This window comes from Carettochelys insculpta, chromosome 1 (genome assembly GCF_033958435.1).
Source record: "Carettochelys insculpta isolate YL-2023 chromosome 1, ASM3395843v1, whole genome shotgun sequence".
Taxonomy (NCBI): domain Eukaryota; kingdom Metazoa; phylum Chordata; order Testudines; family Carettochelyidae; genus Carettochelys; species Carettochelys insculpta.
Genome location: NC_134137.1, coordinates 363,272,525 through 363,292,260, shown reverse-complemented (window position 1 = coordinate 363,292,260; position 19,736 = coordinate 363,272,525). Strand labels below are relative to the sequence as shown.

At 43.1% G+C, this 19,736-nt stretch overlaps 1 protein-coding gene across 2 annotated transcripts in view; it reads left to right on the top strand.

The window, feature by feature from the left end:
• LOC142025035 (semaphorin-3D) overlaps positions 1-19,736 on the top strand; it is a 228,517-nt gene that overhangs the window by 115,371 nt on the left and 93,410 nt on the right. For both annotated transcript variants that reach the window (XM_075017431.1, XM_075017441.1), the window contains exons 6-7: positions 5,355-5,448; positions 15,211-15,339. In XM_075017431.1, the coding sequence (XP_074873532.1) occupies positions 5,355-5,448; positions 15,211-15,339 (223 nt within the window). The remainder of the gene's footprint in view (positions 1-5,354; positions 5,449-15,210; positions 15,340-19,736) is intronic.

The window sequence follows — 19,736 nt, the reverse complement described above, 5'->3', positions numbered from 1 at the left end:
CCCAACTCCCACACCCTTGTTCTCTCTGTATCCCTAAAGAGAGCTCATTTTTACCCTAGCACCCAAAGCCCCACAGAAGAGTACCCTTTGCATGCAGCTTTGTTAAGCAAGTGCAATGCAGCATTGACTGGCATGAGGTACTCATTCCCCTTCTTCTTGCTGCATGACTATAACAGGCTAAATCCACTGCCTCTACAGTGTCTCACTTAGCTCCTGAGCAGCGAGAGATCAGGGGCCAGATTCAGCCAGCCCATACTCTCCCTGCAAACTTATTGATTTGCCTGTGGTTGCATCTTGTGCCAAAAACGGAACTTTATCCTTTGAGACTTGTAACTGAATTCAGGTTTCTTACCTGTTAACTCGGAAAATTGCTACTGACCTGGATTCCTTCTTGTTTTTTAAGTCTTGATTACAATCATGTGTATTTTATAATGAACAAGCTCAGTCTGACCTTGTTGGAGTCTAGGCACTAATCTGCTGTTAGGACAGCAAAGGCTCAAGATATTCTTCCTTTCTCTAATGAGTCTCCGAAATCTGTCAGTGTAGTAACAGCCTTGGAAACCTGCCAGCCTGTCTGTCAGCTGTCTGCCATCTGATGCCAGCGCTCTGACAACAGATGAGACAGAACCCATCAGGTCACTTAAAGTCTTTGTACGTATTGTTTTTGAAACAGTATGAAGTCACCTCAGGGATCACACAATTAAATTTGAGGAGATTAAAATCCCAGTCTTGCTTTCCTTGAAGTCAAAGCCAAAACATTTACTGACTGCTAGGTAAACAGGGCTAGGCCCAGTTTCTGCCTTTTGCTACAGCCTTGAAAGCAACATGAAAAGCTTTGGTCAGGTTGTGTGTTAATTACCTGAGCTCTGCCCTGTATACCTGTTGATTTCTGAGTGAAATTCAGCAATTTAGTTTTGATGTAGGAAGCCCTGAATGATTTGTGTCCTCAATAATTTAGGGACCACCCTGTCTGTAGTTTTGATCCTCTGAGGGGTTCATACTGACAGCCACCAAGTTGAAATGGGAGTGGAATGGCAACAGGCCATTTTCCATCAGAGATCTTTAGGCTTGGAACTCCTTTTCTGCATCAGGATGCTTCAGTTGGCTTTGGTGACTTTGTGAGAAGATGGCCAGGTTTACTTCTTCCCCAAGTGGGAGAAGGTTAGGGTTTGAGAGAACAAGGTTAAAGGACGGAATGTGTACCTATATTACAAAGGACTTGATTCTTTCCATGCTGGCATGGCTATAGTTGCAGAGAGAATACTTATTGGCTCTGTTTTCCACAGGTAGTGGCAATTTTAGGTGATATTTCACACCTCAGAGCTGATTACAGTTCTTTCTACCCACACCAAACTCATAACTCTAAAGAGAATGAAAAGCAGATAGCATTTCTACCTCTTTTGGTTGTTCTACTTCTGCCTCAAGGAAAAAAGAAATGTAAATCAACAGCTGTGTCCTGCTACCTTGGGGGTTTCCGAGCTTGTAATAGCAAGCAAATTACATACTTACCAGAAGTTCCTTCCCCTACATCAAGCTCGCCCATGCTTGACTGTCTCAACTGGCTGGGCCATTGCAGAATCAAAGACGTGTCCTGGCTTTCTGTGCAGCTGGATCCTCTATAGCTTGTCCCCCCATACTCCTCTTCCTCTTACTCATTCATCTCCTCCTTGATCTTCAGAGCAGGGGCCTGTGAATCAGGCTAAGTGGGAATATTCACAGTGTTCTTAGAGGGGTGGAGGTATCCACCAAGGACAGCTTGCAGCAATTTGTAAAGTGGCAGGTCTACAATTATCCACTGGGTCCCTGGCCTGCTTTGTCTGCCATGTCCCTTTGGCTTTCACACAATACTGGTGCTGGTGCCTGCTGTGACTCTTCTCTAGTATCCTCCCAGTCATCTGCTTCTAGGTGGCCACATTTCTGTAGCTGGATTGGATCTGTGTCTGCACAACTTCTTCTCTCTACAGGCCCAGGAGATCTCAGAATTCCCATTTACTCGAAGCAGAAATGTGTCTGCAGCATGTAGCCAGCATGGCCACCTAGACAGTTGCACACAACAGTGGAGAGATGTTAGCTGAGCTCAGAAGTCAGGTGACCAGGAAAAGGAATTTCGTAAGTTCACAGGGCTGTAAACAGGAGGGGCTATCTCCTCTCTCCCTGTCCCCTGGGCCACAAAGGTTAGAATGGTGACCAGAGTGGTCAATGTGGAGCATCATGCAAAAGCTCCTGGAGACCACGAACAGCTGATATGAGTAATATGGTATCTCCACTGACATTTGAATATGTCTACACAGCAATGAGAGTCCCATGGCTGTCCCATGCCAACCGACTTAGGCTGCCAGGACTCAGGCTATGGGGCTGTTTCACTGATGTGTGGACTTGCAGGCTAGGCTGCAGCTAAAGCTCTAGGACTTTCCCACCTTGCAGGATCCTAGAGCGTGGAGTCCAAGCTGAGCCCAGAAGACAACAGTGGAATGTAGCATCCCCTTATCCCACGCCACACAAGTCCAAGTCAGCAGGCCTGGACTTAGGGCAAGGCGAGCAAGTTGATTGCTTTGGGTCCAATAGGGTTCAGGGTGCCTTGCTCCAAATGATCTCAGTATCCACTGCCCACTGCCTGGGACTGCTGTCAGTGTGCTGCCATGGGCCTCACCCACTGGCCACGATTCTCTGGGCTACCTCTGGGAGTCATCTGGCAGATGCCAGACAAGTTTTTTCTTTACAGTGTAGATATACCTTGTGTTGGCCTAACTACACTGACTTTGATATTCGGGGAGTTGATGGTTGTTATTCAGATGCCATGGAGGGCACTTCCATCACTGGGAGCCAAATTTAAGTAAAGACACATCCACAGCTAGGTCTAAGTAAGATGCCTTGTGTTGACCTGCAAGTGTAGTAGTGTAGGTTATTAATGGATTTAGCTTGTTAATTTACATTGTACATGGCTTTGTATGAGCATGTAAGTAGCTTCCCTGCCAGACCTCAAAACAGGGTGGAGTAATTTAAAACAAGGTGATTTAAACAGTTCATCAAAGGCACTTGATTTTTTTACTTTTTAATTGATTTAAATCACGTTGAAACATCATAAAATTAATTAGAAAATGTTGTTGTGATTTTAGACTAAAATGTATGATTAACTAAACTGTAAATGCAGAAGAGGCTTTTAAATCCTGCTTGTAGTAGGGTATCTCACTTCACCACACCAGGCAAAATACAAAGTAAAACAAAAGAAAATATGGAAAATTAAGGCCCTTATCTAACAAATTCTTTAGCAGCTGCATAATTTTACTCACACAGACTGTAAAATTGATTTCGATGGGAGTACTCTCATACATAAAATTAAGCATGCTGATGAGTGTTTGCAGAATCACTGGCTAAAACTGGTATTTTTATTGAAAATTTTCCTCTAGTAACATCAGTTCTTTGTCACTTTAGCACTGAAGTGATTTTGTTTTAACAATGCAACATTGTTTAGTCCTTCACTATGTTAACAAAGTTTTCTTTTTCCCCCTACATACTGTTCAAAAATAGCCATTTGGGGCATTAAGCCTATATTTAGGCAGATAAGGGTAAGATTTTCAAAAACAGCAATGTGATTAAAAAGCACGGGGTCCCAGTGACTTCAGATAGCCATCCATGTTGAAGGAGGGTAATGTGGTTGAACCATTTCAACTTTCTTGACTTATGGCAATTCGAAGCAGTGGAATATAGATGTGGTCCCAAATACAGCCCAAACTATTTGCTTATCAATTTTGTGTTTGAGCTTGTGCTATTGTCTCAATAAGGAGATTAGAGTCTGTCTCCACAGGAAAGTTCTATCAGTAGAAACTAGTACATTAATTTAAACCACTCCAATTATAGAGATAGAAGTCCCTATGTGGATTCTTTTCTTTCAGTATGGCCGGGTCTATACTTGCCCCTTCCTTTCGAAAGGGGCACGTTAATGAGCAGGTTCAAAAGATGCTAATGAGGAGCTGCAATGAATATGCAGTGCCTCATTAGCATAATGGTGGCCGCGGCGATTCAAAAGCGCAGCTTTTCGAATCGCGTACCACCCATGGAGACGAGACCTTCCGAAAGGACCCCCCCCCAGTTTTCGAAAGCCCTTCCTCCAATCACAGATAGGAAGAAGGGTTTTCAAAAAAATGGCGGGGGGCTCCTTTCGGAAGGTCCTGTCTCCAAGGGTGGTACGCAATTCGAAAAGCTGCACTTTTGAATCGCCGCGGCTGCCATTATGCTAATGAGGCACTGCATATTCATTGCAGCTCCTCATTAGCATCTTTCGAATCTGCCCATTAATATGCCCCTTTCGAAAGGAAGGGGCACCTGTAGACCTAGCCTATGAGTGTATTTTCTTTTTCATTTAGCTTATGTTGCTTTGAAAGAAGTTTTAAGCTAACTCAGAAAAGCCACTTGATTCCAAAATAAGAATGTCCACCCTGCAAGTTATATCAGTATAATAATAGCGGATAAATGATGCAGGCATAATTATACTGTTGTAACTGGTAAAACATTCCAAGATGAGACTATCCCATCTGGAGGCCCTGGACTTGCACGTTGTTCTTGCTCCCAGCACAGACAAACATTTTAAATGTGAAATTTCTTAATGGAAAATAATGCCAGTGAAACAAATGGGAAACGAGTGAAGGCAGTAAGTACCAAACATCCACTTAAAGTTACAAAAAGGGCTGAAAGTACAGGACTAGCAACATGGTAAATACATTAAAACTGATTAAAAACATTATTTCTAAAAACTTTTTTATTTTCTAATGATGATTCTTTTTTTCGCTATCCTGCATTATGCCTGGTGCCATTGCCCAGGGCCTAGCAGCTATCTAGGTGCAGACTGGAGCCAGTGAGCCATGCTAGCACCCCCAGCTTCAATAGATTCCTAGAGATGACAACGGGAGAGCATATGCTGTCCTCATGGAAAGAGTGGCTGAGTTGTGTCAGCAGTGAGCTCTGTTCAAGAGCCCCACGAGAAATACACGTGGAGGCAGCCAGAACCCCTCCTGTTTGCTGCACCCTCTGTCTGCACTCCCTCCCCAACACAGCCTTCTGCCTTTAAGGCACAATCCAGCCTTTAATCTGGGTGGATGGAGTTGAACAATGCATGTTGTTTCAGATTGGTTTATTTTTATGAGATTCATTTCTCTTAAATTACCATGATGCATTAAAATGAAGAATGTAAAAGCCAGATTCAAAGCTGATCTATAAAACTACAGACATGAAGGCCAGACACATGGGACATATGCTGTCTAACAGACTGTTACTTCATACATGAGCAGATCAATACTTCTGAGACTGCCTCGCTTTCTGTAGTGACACCTGGCTAATGAATTTGCATTTATTCTCAGGAAACCATATTCAGGATGGACAATCAGAACCTAGAGTCTGGCAGGTTGAAATGTCCTTTTGATCCTCAACAGCCATTTGCTTCAGTAATGACAGGTGAGAAGTCAACCTCACCAATGTTTCTGTCTTGTGCGTTCATCCAAATCTTATTTAACTAAAAGGTGACAGGGCTAGAATATCATCCAGAGTAAATCTGCCAAGCTCCACTGACTTTGATGCTTTGCCAATTTTTACTAGTTGAGGACTTGGCCCAACAGTGTCCTTCAGTTTACTTGTGCTTAAAAAAATGAATTCAGTAAGGCTAAAAGGAAGATAGAAGACCCAATAAATGGAAAAGCTGCCTGTTTAGAAACAAGCTGGCATCCTCTTTTACCCAGTTATTTCCGTAGAACAGAAATCTGCATTCAGCACTTAGAATGATTCCGGATTTCTGTGGTATTATCAATACTGTCAGCCCTTCAAAGCTTGTTGACACACATGAAGTCATCAGCATAAATGACTACATTTGTGTAGCCACTTCAGAGGTACTGAGTCTAAGAACATCTTGCCTGGTTGTCAGTGCTGTGCGGTCTGACTTTTGGTGCCATGGAATGTCACCCTGACCTCTGGATTTCAAACTAGTGTAAGAAATGCTTTTGTCGTGGCTTGGTTCAGAACCCTGGATGATTTTCATTTAACTTGTCCATCGAGTGTATGAATATTAGATAAGAATGAAGCACTGTGACCTTTTCATTTACAGCAAAAGAGGTGTGGTGATTGTGCTTTAAAGTGTCAGACACTTGGGGTTATATAAAGAATATGACTAATGTTCAGCCTTTATTCTACAATAATAAGATAGTTGATTTGTGATCTTGACCCAGCTGAAGGGCCAGAACTTCCTTTATTAAAAACAATAGATTAAAGCCAGTGGTTAACATTCTCAGGAGCCCCTTGGACTTTTAAATGGCCATGAAGTCTTTTTAAAAAGGGATTCTAAAACCTACTGTTCTCTTTTTTCCTAATCTGACAGAACACTCTAATGTATTGTAGCACTAGCTGTTAATTTCAGAAGCAATAAAATACTTTTGACTTCTCTGTTAAGTCTCTTGCAGTGAAAAAGTGACCATGTTTCAATTTATTAAACCATTACATTTAGAACATCAGTTCTGGATCAAAGCAGTGACCCCGATAGTCCAGTATCCACTACCTCACAAGGACCAACACCAAATGATTCAGGAGAAAGTACAAGAAATACTGTGAAGTCACCTGCCCGTAGGAGGGAATTTCTTCCTAGTGTTTCAATTAGTCCATGGCCTTAAACATAAGAGAAGCAGTTTGTCCTAGTGGCTTGGGCACTGGACCAAGATTGGGTACTTCAGTGGGAACCACGAGGGCCAAGACCCTGATGGCTGAAGTTCCAGCTATGCAAATTCAGACTGGAAATGAGGTGTACGACCATTGGCACATTTTACCAATTGTTGTGGGGCTTCTCCATCACCAGTGTTCCCTGTAAGCTGAGCGCTTGGGTGACTGCCCAGGAAAGATTCAGATGCTGCCTAGCTCACAGTGGGTATCATGTGTTTCTGTTGACGGTGCACATCCAGACATACCTTGGTGCACATAACAATGTTTATTATGCCCCAGATGGAGAAAAAATAGGGGGAACACTGGCCATCACTTGCAATTTTAAAATCAAAAGTAGATATTTTTCCAAGAGAGAGATGCTCTAATTCAAACCACAATTATTTGGTGGAAGTTCTATGGCCAGTGTTAGGCAGAACTTCAGGTGAAACACTTCTGGATTTAGAATCTATAAAAAGAGACCACTGCTCTGTTCCCAGCTCTGCTTCAAGAATGCTGGATGATCTTTGTTGAACAAGTTGTGACCTCACTGGTGTCTATTTACCCTCGTATTTAAATAGGAGCTATGATAATGACCTCTTTTGTGAAGCGCTTTGACATGTAAAGTTGTGAAACACTCTACAAGAGCTATGAATTCTACCTTTCATAAATAGTTCTATATCTTAATGTAATTGGGAATCTTCTCATTTTCCTTATAAATGTATAATCTTTTTTTTAATCTTACAATACATTTGTCTTCAATATTTTGTGGCAGTAAGCTCCACATGGTAGCTATACATTATGATTAAAACACTAGTTCCTTTGGCTAGATTATACAGGGACAGATTTGAATGCATCCTTTGGAGTCTATGGCTGCATCTACACTATGATATAAATTTGAATGTCAAGGCTTTAGCTTGAAATTAAAATGTGACTGTCTTCACACATAAAACAGTTAACTTGATTTATTGAACCATAATGCCAATTAGAGAATATCGATATTACGGAATGGGTATAGCATCTATCACGAATTTAAAATCTTGAATCTAGGCTAGTGCGGAAGCTGCTGTCAGGCGTGCTGGAAGAAGGTCAAAGTAAACCCATGAAGTTTGGATTAAATTTGAATTTGAATGAAAATTAGCCCTTCAAATAAAAAGGATGTTCATTATGAAAAATCCCTTTGCTAATCACATTGCACCACATCGGCAGCTATCACACCGCATAGGTAGCAATTATCAGTAGCTCTGTACTGCAATCATGAGCACTCAGGGTAGTGGCCTGACTAGCACTTCTCAGGCTCACAAGAGAGCCCCACCTTGGACCCACCAAAAGATTCTGGATCTTATTGCCATTTTGGGAGACCAATCGGTGGTGAAGAGACTTTGGGTGGCCAAGAGAAGAATGGAGGTCTATGATCAGATGGTGTGCAAGATGGCAGCCTGAGATTACTTCCTGGACTCTACACAATGCTTGATGAAGGTGAAAGAACTCCGTCAGGCCTATCAAAAAGTCCGGGAAGCCAGCCAGAGGTCAGGGCAGCTCCATGGGCCTGCCACTAATATCAACAGATCTACATGCTTATGGGGAATGACCCTACCATGGAGACCGAACTGAATGATGACGTTTGTGGAGGCTCCAGTATGGATTCCAGGTTGACCATGGAGGAGCAGTGTGGCCTGGAGGAAGAGGGAAACAGAAAGGAGGAAGGGAGCAAGGAGCAGAGGTCAGAGGAAGTAGTTCCAAACAGCCCTGAGCTCTTCACCATAGACCTGGAACTGGTCCCCTCCACAGTGGGCCCCTCCGTGGCAGTCCCGTCCATGCCGGTCACCTGCACGGCAGTCCCCAAACCCTCTGGAGCAAGCAGTTTGGGTGAGTCTTTATTCTGCATGCTAGAAGTGGGTTGTGGGTGGGTCTAGCTATAGGGTTTTGCATAGGTACAGCTTTGCTAGCTGTGCTTCTGTGTTCCTTAGAACAGCGAGTTAATGTTTCTTGGGGTGGAATGCGTCTCCTTTTTGGAGATCTCCTGGAAGGTCTCATCCAGGCACTCTTGCATTTATTTCATGAGATTCTTGGGCAGGCCTGACTTGTTGCGTCTTCCATGGTAGCACACCTTGCCATGCCAGGCAACCAAATAGCTATCTGGTGTCATGGCACCACACAGCATTTTAGCAAATTTTCTATGCTTTTTGTCACACAGCAGGAGTATCTGCTCTTTCTCCATGTCTGTTAGTTTTAGGAGGACGTTGTCTTCTTTGGCAACCTGTGGAAGTATGGGAATTCACATTTTATTTTTTAACATGCCCCTTTATGCTGGCCTGCTGCAGCCGGCGGGCACTCCGTTCCCCACCCCACAATGCAGTTTTCAGGCTCGGGGGCGGGGGGGTCCCCCTGCACGTTCCTTTCCAACCAGCATTTCTTTTAATTTTTCACGCACCACCCCACCCCCGCCATGTCACATGGCTGCCAGGTTCTGCTGGGCATTTCCTCTCCCATGTCCCTTACCAAGCAGCATTTGTTTTCATTTCTCAGGAATCACCTGTGCCATGCAGGGGGTTTCTCTGCTGTGCTTTTCCTCTCCCCTGTCCCTTTACATCCAGCCTCTCTTTGGTTATTTTTCTTTTCTTTACATTATTTTTATTGTGCATCGAAGCCCCAGTGCAGCTGTTCATTTGTCACTGACACTGGGCACCTGGGCAGAATGCCTGGTGGCTGCCCCTGCTTTGCAGACCTTCCCATTCCCACCAAAATAGGATGATTGCTTATAACTTACTATGTCCACAAAGCAATGTGCTGGTGAAGTGGTGGCAAGTGAGACAGTGTGAAATGCATACCTACTGTCCCATCCTTAATAACCCATGGGTCCTTCAAAAGTATACTTTTAGTGATAGTACACAGAAAGACCCATTCAGTGCACTTCAAAGCACATTATGTCAATTGTATCTTAATTTTGACCTTCCTTTTCCAGACCCAGTGCCTGGTGTTGCAGAAAAAGAACAGGAGATGCAGGAAAGCAAAACAAGATATGATCCTGAAGCACATGAAAAACATTCATGCAGAGTGTAAGAACTTGACAAAGGACACTGCTCAGTGGCTTCACAGTACAGCTGAGCAGCGTTAGAGTCAAGAAAAATTCCACGAGAGGATGCTTGACCTTTAGCAGCAGCAACTGTTCAAAATGAATGAGGCCATGGCAAAGCATACTGAGGTTGCAGCAAAGCAGACCGAGATCGCTGCAAAGCTTATAATGGCCATTACTCAGCAGACAGAGAGCCTGTGCTCCCTGCTTGAGTTGCAGAGGGACTCCCAAACCAGCAGGGCATCAACTGATACCCACTGGCTGGAGTCCCCTGAGAAGAGGGCGCCCACCCTCTGTGGTCGCATTCTCCGTGATGAGTCCCCTGAGCAGAAGGCACCCACCCCCCATTGTCATGATCCATGAAGTGAATGCCCTGAGGGGAGGTCACCCACCCCCTCGTCACCAGGGTCCCCCTATGTGGGGAGGTAGGGCAAGGCTACCCTGCCACTCCGTCCCCAAGGGCCATTGCAAAAGGCTATTCAAGCACCCTTGAGAAGGCTTCTTTTCCTGAGCACTTAAACATCTCCTAACCACAAAATAAAATTATTCCTTTGAGTTCAGTGTGATTTCTTGTCCTTCAGGAGTGGGTGGAGGAAACACAAATCAAAATGGGCAGGTGCAGGGAGGGTGAGTGCCACTGAAGGCACAGCTGCCCACTGGTATTCCCCTGTCTGCAGTAGACATGCAGCTGAAGGAACTGGGCATTGTGGAGGAGGGTGAGCACTGCTGAAGGCACAGCTGGGCAGTGAAACTCCCTTAATGGCAGAAGACACACAGCTGAGGGAACCAGGTAGTGTGGGGGAGAGGTAGTGAAACTTCCTTGTCCCACCAAAAAACAGCATTCATTTATTATGGCACAGTTAATATATTGGCATAGTGGCAGAGACATACATAGGTACCATGTGCATTACATATCATTCATAAAGCTGTTTTTCAAAAGCATCCCTTACTGCCGAAGCCTGAGCATGGGTACTGGTGAATGGCAGTGTAGATGGCTGTGAGTAAGCCCTGCCTATTGCCTCCACTTCAGAATGCCATATAGGCAGGAAACTCTCCTACATTGATTCACATATGTTGTTCAAAATAGCGCACTCTAATAATGGTGGGGGCATTAGCTTCAGAAACACCCAAATGGGTCAATAAACATCTGAACCTCACTTTCAAACATCCAAAGGCGCATTCCACGATCATTCTGTGTTTGTTCAATCTGTAATTAAAGTTTTCCCTGCTGGGGTCCAGGGCTCCTCTGTAGAATTTCATCAGGCAGGTATGCAGAGGGTAAGCAGGGTTGCCCAATATAACAATGGGCATCTCCACGTTGCTGATCTTGATTTTCTGATCGGGGAAAAAATCCGATCAAGGAGCTTTCAGTACAGCACCAAACTTTGGCATATGCACGTGTCGTGAGGCCTCCCTGACCAGCCAACACTGATGTTGGTAAAATGACCTTTGTGATCTACCAACTCCTGCATGACGATGGAGAAGTACCCCTTTAGATTAATATACTCTGATGCCACGTGTGCTGGGGCCATGATGTGGTTGTGCATGCCATCTATTGCCTCACCACAGTTACAAAAGCCCTGGGCAGCAAAGCCATCCACTATAGCCTGTACATCTCCCAGGCTCACAGTCTTCCTGAGGAGACACTGGCAGATTGCATGGGCCACATCCATCACCACGGACCCCACTGTAGGTCTGCCCACCCTGAACTGATTTACCACTGACCTGTAACTGTCAGGGGTTGCAAACTTCCACAGTGAATTTGCCACTCACTTGTGTACCATTAAAGCCTGCCTCATTTTGGTGTTGCTGTGCTTCAGGGTGGGCACCAGTGCATCACAAAGTTCCATACAGGTGGACTTGCACATGTGAAAGTTCAGAACCCACTGCTGGTCATCCCAGGGCTCCAAAATGATGTGATCCTACCACACACCTGCAATATGTGCTGGTCTCTCAAGTCCAAAATTGCTGCTCCATTGTCATCAATGCACTCATGGCAGCCACCAGCTCGGTGTTCTTGGTCCACAGTTGGTACAATTACAGTTCCAAAACATCATCATCATCATAAGCAGCAGCAGCAACAGCAGCAGCATTAGGATAGACAAGCTCCATCGAGCTTTGGAATTGAAGATCAAATCGCATGACAGCCTCTGTGGTTGCCAAAATGATCTGTGCTATGATTTGGAGCATTCGTGGATCCATGCTTGTGCTGCAATGCTGCAGCAGGAAATGGCACGATCTCTGGTTCTTTTTTCACGTGGTCAATAATGCAGTGAATTATGGGGTAGTGATTTTAATTCTGGGATTCCAATCTGAAACACCAATAAGCAACCAGGGGTAAGAAAGTGTGAGATAGGTACCCACAATGCAGTGCTCATGCTGTTGAACTAGTATGGGGCAATGGAGATGCAGAGCTTCAACATGGACAAAAGATGGATCAAATTTCAAGAAGCTTTGTGGACACTTTATTCAAAATCATGATATAGAGATGAAATATTCGATTTTATTGTATATCGAAATTATCTTATAGTGTAGACACAGCCTATGTTATTACTTTAAAAATCTATGGACCCAATTCTAAAAATACTTCCTTGCATGACTAATCACGGAGGTATTACAGTACCTAGACATTTTTATACTATTACCCAGTTGCACAAAGCTTTTTGAAGCACATATTTATAACTTTGTTCACTATGTCTATGTCTACACTACAGAGATCTTTCAAAAGAAGCTCTTCCAGAATATCTCTTCCAAAAGAGCTTCTTTCGAAAGAGTGTGTCTACACACAAAAAAGTGGATCGAAAGAATGATCTGCTCTTTCGAATGAGAGCATCCACACAGCCCCTGCTCTTTTGAAAGAGCAGGCCAGGGATCAAAAACGAAGAAGTTCTTTCAAAAGAATAGCCCCAAGGAGCATCTACACATGTTTTCTTTCAAAAGAAACTTTTGAAAGGGAGTGCTCTTCGGCCATTTCTACACAGGCCACTTCCTTCAGAAGTGGCATGCTAATACACGAAGCAAAAGATGCTAAGGAGGCATGGATGCAAATTCCCCGCACCTCATTAGCATAACGTCACGTGATTTGGAGTCTGGAAGACTGTTCTTCTGGACTGCAAAACGTCATGTAGAAGCGTGGCCCCTGGAGGGGCTTCTGAAAGGAAGTCCTCCTTCCAGTGGCCCCTTCTTCCCAAAAATTTTTGGGAAGAAGGGGCCTCCAGAAGGAGGGTTTCCTTCTGGAAGGCCACCCGGGGCTGCACTTCTACACAGTGTTTTGGAGTCCGGAAGAACGGTCTTCTGGACTCCAAATCACGTGACGTTATGCTAATGAGGTGTGGGGAATTTGCATCCGCGCCACATTAGCATATTTCGCTCCGTGTATTAGCATGTTGGAAGTGGCCTGTGTAGAAACAGCCTTCCTGACACAGGAAAGGAAGAGTCATTTTTAAAGAAGCATCACATTCTTTCAATTTACTTTCGAAAGAACACTTTTTGGCCATTTCTACACATGCCACTTCCTTCGGAAGTATCATGCTAATACGGGGAGCGAAAATACAAGGAGCGAAAGAAGGGTGCTCTTTTGAAAGAGCCCATGCAGCCTCAACACACATGGGCCATTTCTACACAGGCCACTTCCTTTGGAAGTGGCATGCTAATACAGGGAGCGAAAGATGCTAATGAGGCGTGGATGCAAATTCCCCATGCCTCATTAGCATAATGTCACGTGATTTGGAGTTCAGAAGACTGTTCTTCCAGATTCCAAAACGCTGTGTGGAAGCACGGCCCCAGGGGGTGCTTCTGGAAGGAAGTCCTCCTGCCGGTGGCCCCTTCTTCCCAAAAATTTTCAGGAAGAAGGGGCCTCCAGAAGAAGCACTTCCTTCTGGAAGCCCCCCCCCCGGTGGCTGCGCTTCTACACAGCATTTGGGAGTCTGGAAGAATGGTCTTCCGGACTCCAAATCACGTGATGTTATGCTAATGAGATGCAGGAATTTGCATCTGCACCTCATTAGCATCTTTCACTCTCTGTATTAGCATGCCACTTCCGAAGAAAGTGGCCTGTGTAGAAATGGCCCATGTGTGTTGAGGCTCCATGGGCTCTTTCAAAAGAGCACCCTTCTTTTGAACAATCTTTTGAAAGAACTTGCTAGTGTAGAAGCAGCCTATATGTCTTCATTAAAAAAGTCTTGTTTACCAAAGTCTTTATAGGAAACGACAGGAACTTGGAACCCAGGATACCAGAGAATAAGTTAAGTGCTGAAAGCTCTTTGTCAACGGAGGTTAAGTGAGGACGGGCATTCTCTTTAAGCCATTCCAATTTATCAGTCATTGAATGCCTGTCAGTTAGCAAACACTAATTATATCATCCATTCCTCATTCTGACATTTACCTTTCAGCATGTCCTATTGTCACTGCACAAAGGAGACATGCTGTCTGAAAGATGTATTTTAAACTTACTTACAAAATAGGTTAGTTTGGTTCATATTTATTGGGTGATGCATTTAATTTTTAATACGTGTTTTTCTCTTTACAAAAGAAAATTTAAAAAATGTGATTACTTTTAGGATAAGATTTCTTTGCACAGACATCAAATAGCATGTTTTCACCCAGGTCAGAATATAAGCAAAGGGTCCTTCTGCATGTGTTATATGAATGCTGCGAAATTTAAAGTTCTGCCATTCATGTCTGGATTGCATGCATAATAAACATAGCTTCTTATTTTGCGAACATTTAAGGGATATTATGGAATTCACTGTGGAATCAACAATTCATATTGCAAACATTGTTCTGGTCTTTAGTGCTCCTTTGTGTGCTGAGATATCATGAAAGAAGTCACATATCTACTAGAAATTATTTTGGGATAATTCTGTGGCCTGTGCTGCACATAAGGTTGGTTTAAATGATCACAATGGTCCCTTCTGGCCTTGGAATCTAAGAGCCATACAGAAACCTGAGCAGAGGAATCAATGGTAACTGCAGCTGCAGCTGGAACAGTGCAATGTATTGAAACAGTCTGTGACTTCCATTATGCTTAACTCTGGATGGTGTTTCCCTGCGATACAAATCATCACCTTATGCAAGCAAAGAGGCTCAGTTACTTTCAAGTGGTCAGGACTGGGACCCTATATCAAAATTCATCATTATGAGTTTGCAATGTATGAAATACTTGTCTGCATGAAATGATTTAGCACTTAAGGGTCTTCGGAAATTCTTTCTAACTGAAAATCAATGGGATTTAGGCTCCTTAGTGTCTAATTTGCTTTTGATAATGGAACCTGGCTCCAAAGTCACCAAACATATTTGAAAATGTTGTCCTTTATATAACTTTATAGAATCAGATATTTGAATTTAAAATAAAGGAGTGGAATAAAATATGTATACTTTATTCATGTCTCAGCACTGGAATAATTTAAATTATGTACACCACCATCTGGAAGAAACCCTTATTATTTCTTTCTCTTGTACAGATGAGTACCTCTATGCTGGGACAGCGTCTGATTTCCTTGGCAAAGATACAGCTTTAACACGGTCTCTGGGCCCTTCTCATGACCACCATTACATCAGAACTGACATTTCTGAGCATTACTGGCTTAACGGTACGACATTAAACATATGTTGTCATTGACTGCATCGTCTCTGCCTTTTAAAAGTTCTGAGGCCCATTCTTATTTAAACACATGTACATAAAAGCATAAGTAAGGTTACCTCGTTGGCTATTTCCAACTATGGTTCTTTAAAGGTAGAATGGAGAAAGTGCTGGAGAAATGTACCAGAGGGGAAAATATTGCAACGGAAGCAAGTTGAAGTGTACGTCCATCCTAAGAGTTCTTTCCACCGATAATCTGTGAGTCTATATATAGCACAGTAGTAGGAAATAATTTCACAGCATAAGTGCTTCTAGTTTTTCAGTGTTGTTGGAATAATATTTTTTTAACCAAACAGTTGCAATCACTCATTTAAAAACCGCTTCCCATAGCTCTTTGAGATTTCAAGCTAGAAATTCCATCGTTTTTAGGCAGGATGTCTTTCTTTTTTTTTCCCAAGGGAGAAAAAATAACTTGTGCTGCTTTAAAGAGCTTTAAAGCTGCTTCCTAAGCAACCAATTGCTTTTCTTTGCCCATTTAAAACCATTTTTAAGGAATGAACCCTATATAAATGGCCATCCTTAAACCGCACAGAGAGTGGCACAGAAAACTTCACCCACTGTGATAATGCCTTTCCATCAGGAGATGTGACGGTGTCCCCTTTCAGCCATCAATTATCCTTAAAAATGTGGCAACACTGGGCCCTGATGCAGCATGACCATGTGGCTATTATGTATTATGTATGAAATTGTAAAGCCAGAGCCTCCTGACCGCAGGGGTAAGTGAATTTCTCCCCAGCTACCCTCTGAAAGGGATCATTGTGCCTGTTAACCTTCTAACAAGAGTATTTTCTATTTTCATTCAATCTTCTCTCATGCAATTGCCTCACAGTTCTGTCAACTTATGCGCATTCCCCCATCCTGGTGCCTTTTCCATTACTGAAAAGAAAAAAAAAACCTGTCTACTGGACTTATTTAACAGGAGACACATCTGGACAGGGAAATATATAGAAGCCTAAAATATCTTTAGCCCTTCCTTGCTTTGAAGGTAATACCCTGCCAAACAGATGGAACCTCTCCTCTCCCTTAGTGCTTGTTGACATCCCTCTCTGTTGTTTCCTGTTTTCCTCCCTTGGCTGCCTCTGTACCTGTTCCATCCCACCTCTCTTTCTGCATGGCAGACCACCAGCTGCTACTCTTCCTGAGGGAGGGGCAAGTCTGGCAGGGAAGGAAGGCAGGACCTGTTCTGTGTGCATTCCAGAAGAGGCAGGCATCCCTAGAGAGTGTTGCAGCCAGCTGAGGCCAGGACTGGTTCCTTACCGGAGTTTTGATGCAGCCTACCCCTTCTCCAGCCAGCTTAGAACCCTGGACATTGACCAGTACTTATGTATAAAAATTTGTAGGGTTACCCTGTTTCTGAGATGTAAAGTATTATAGAAAAGATTTAATGTAGTTGCGGGAGGATGAATTTATTTGTTCATGGTATGAATGGCACAAGCATATTACAAAGTTCAATTTGCTGCCCAGAAGAATAGAGACCCAGATCACCACAGATCCTTAGGTGCCAATCAATGGGAATTTGACACCTTCATACCTTAGGTGTTCTGTGCCTTACAGACTAACTGCCCTATCCTACAAGCATTTTGCCTACAGCATTCTTTTTTTACATGGTCTGTTGTTAGGATTGGACCCTAAACATGCAAAAGAACAGTAAATGGTGCAACATAGAATGAAAAAATTGACAGTGGTGTATGTGTTTTATTTCTGAGGTTTAGGGTTTGGCTTGTTAGACTTTTTTTAATGTATTTTGTTTCCCTAAGAGGTAACATATTTGTGAGAACTTTCCTAAGGACAGTGTGCATTATATGAAGACGAGTGAGTTTTAAAAACAACTGAGTATGCTAGGTTGTGGTAAAGAAACTATCTCATACCATGTAAATAATGGAGCCTCCAACATCTTTGTCAGATTTTTGCTCTCTTTCCAGATGTATTTAAAGACTACAAGTACCGTATGTCTGAAACTTGACATAGACAATCCATGCAGTGTACTACACTCAGATAAATAGAAGCTAGGTAGTTTTAATATTTTCAAATGAGTTTTTCTGGGGAAAGTTAAAATATTTTGCCCCTTTTCTGCATTTAGTTCTATGACATAATACTCAGTGCATCACTAGTTCATTAGTCACATACACTTTAGCTACATCTACACTACAGTGATCTGTTGACAGAAGTTACTGTCAGAACAGATCTTCTGACAAAACTTCTGTTGACGGATCATGTCCACACACAAAAGTGGATCGAACAATCAATCTGCTCTGTCAATAGGGGAGTGGCTGGACTGCCTGGCTGCTTTCTCAACAGAACGGCTGACTGGAAGCACAGCAGACATGGCTGCCCATTGACCTAGAAGACTGTTGACAGAGGGTCCTCCGGAGCATCCACGTGTCTCTTTTGCCTTACTGGGGAGAGGCCAAAGGCTGTCAACAGAAGTGCTGAGTGCTGACAACAGTTTGCTGACAGAACACATTTTTAATGTGGATGCTTCACAAGTTTTCTTGACAAAACACCTGTTTTGTCACGAAACAAAACAAAACCGTGTTGTGTAGACATAGCCCTTGTGATTCCAGTAGATTTTGGTGTTAAGAAAATATTTTACTTGATTTAAAATCCTGAAAAAAATCTAAATTCACTATCCATTTACCACACACATACTAGACTTCCAGCAATGGCTGTACATATTGAAGTGCTTGTGTAATTAGGAATATAGAACTTGCAGGGGTGACTCATGCTTTACTCGGGATAAGTGAAAAACGTATGGCTTGTGGGTTTGTCTGACTGCGAAGGGGGTTGTACTATAAATAAAGCACATTAGCTTTTTCAAGTTTCAGTTTTTTTAAATAAAATGCAGGCTGGTCTTAGTTTGCTTTGAGCCTTGTCCCATGCTACCAGCTGGCCCACTGCACTACAGTGCTCCTTTGAAAGAAGTTCTTCCAGAAGATCTCTTCTGAAAAATTTCTTTCAAAGAGCAGGTCCACATACCAAAAAGCAGATCAAAAAGATTGATCCATCCTTTCGGTATAGAGCATCCACACAGCCCCTGCACTTTAGGAAGAATGGGCCAGGGACTGAAAAATCTGGTGCCATGAGGACTGCCCTTTGGAAAAGAAGGCCCCTGTGATGTCTACGTGTTTTTTTTTCCTGAAAGAACCTTTCAGAAAAAGGTGCTCTTCCTCATCTGAGAGAGGAAGAGGCCACCGGGAGAAGAGTTCTGTTCTTCTGATTTAATATCGAAAGCACATTTTGTGTGTGGAGGCGCCACGGATTTTTTGAAAGAGCACTGGCTTTTTTTTAAAACCTCCCTAGTGTAGACGTAGTCTCTGAGTTCTGGGCCAGCTCTGCGAGAATACTTCTGGAAGCTTTATAGTTTCCTTCCTGTGGAGACAACAAACAATGCAGAAGGCAAAGATTTCTGGGTCACCATTAGTCTTGCAGAAGAGATATGAATCTGTTCTCAAGATTGGGCCTTAGATTGAAGCTCTGTGGATCTGTTTTGCCCTAGACAAGCAGAGTCTTGACTATAATGGCAGTGGGAAGGATTGTGTGAAGATTGAAGAGTCCTAAGGCAATGTGGGGACACGCACATGCACCAAGCAACTGCACATTCCTCTCGCTTGCCTGGGGATCTAATGCCATTAACATCTCCCTGGATATTATTAACCTCTGGGGATTTGTCCCACTGTGTATGACACGTGGGAAGCATGCACCAGGGCTTGTCTGCCCTTCTTCTCTACAATGCATACAGTATGGCTGATCAGGCAATCTAAAGGCCCAAAGTTGTGGTACTGGGGCAAAGTGACTTCCCCTAACTCATGCTGCTTCAGATCTGCTCCCTTCATTTCCTGGTTTTCTGGGCCTTCTCTATTCTTGTGCTTTACTCTGTCTCCAGGCCTCATGAGTCCTAGTTTGCTATGAGTCTTAATACAACTTACTCAGCTGAATAAACTTTATTGAGCTTCTCAACCAAGCAATCCTATAATAATGGATTGGACCATATAAAGTAGGTAATCAGATACAACAGTAGGGATATAGTCTGCATTAGTGAATATCCTATAATTTTGTTGCTGCTCTCAGTAGTCCACCAGAGCAAATTATAAAAAGTTCATGCAGTGCCAAGATTTAATGTATCATCTGTTACCAAGCCTTGCTTTTCATATATCATCTCAGTAGTTTATTGTTTGTTCATACACTCCCCCCAAAATTATTTTTTTACTCTCTTACTATTGAAATCAGTAACCTGATAGAATGGAGACATATGACATGACTAAGAATGTAAACAATTATTTAAAATGTATATCAAAACAAAAAAACAGTCAAGTAGCACTTTACAGACTAACAAAATAATTTATCAGG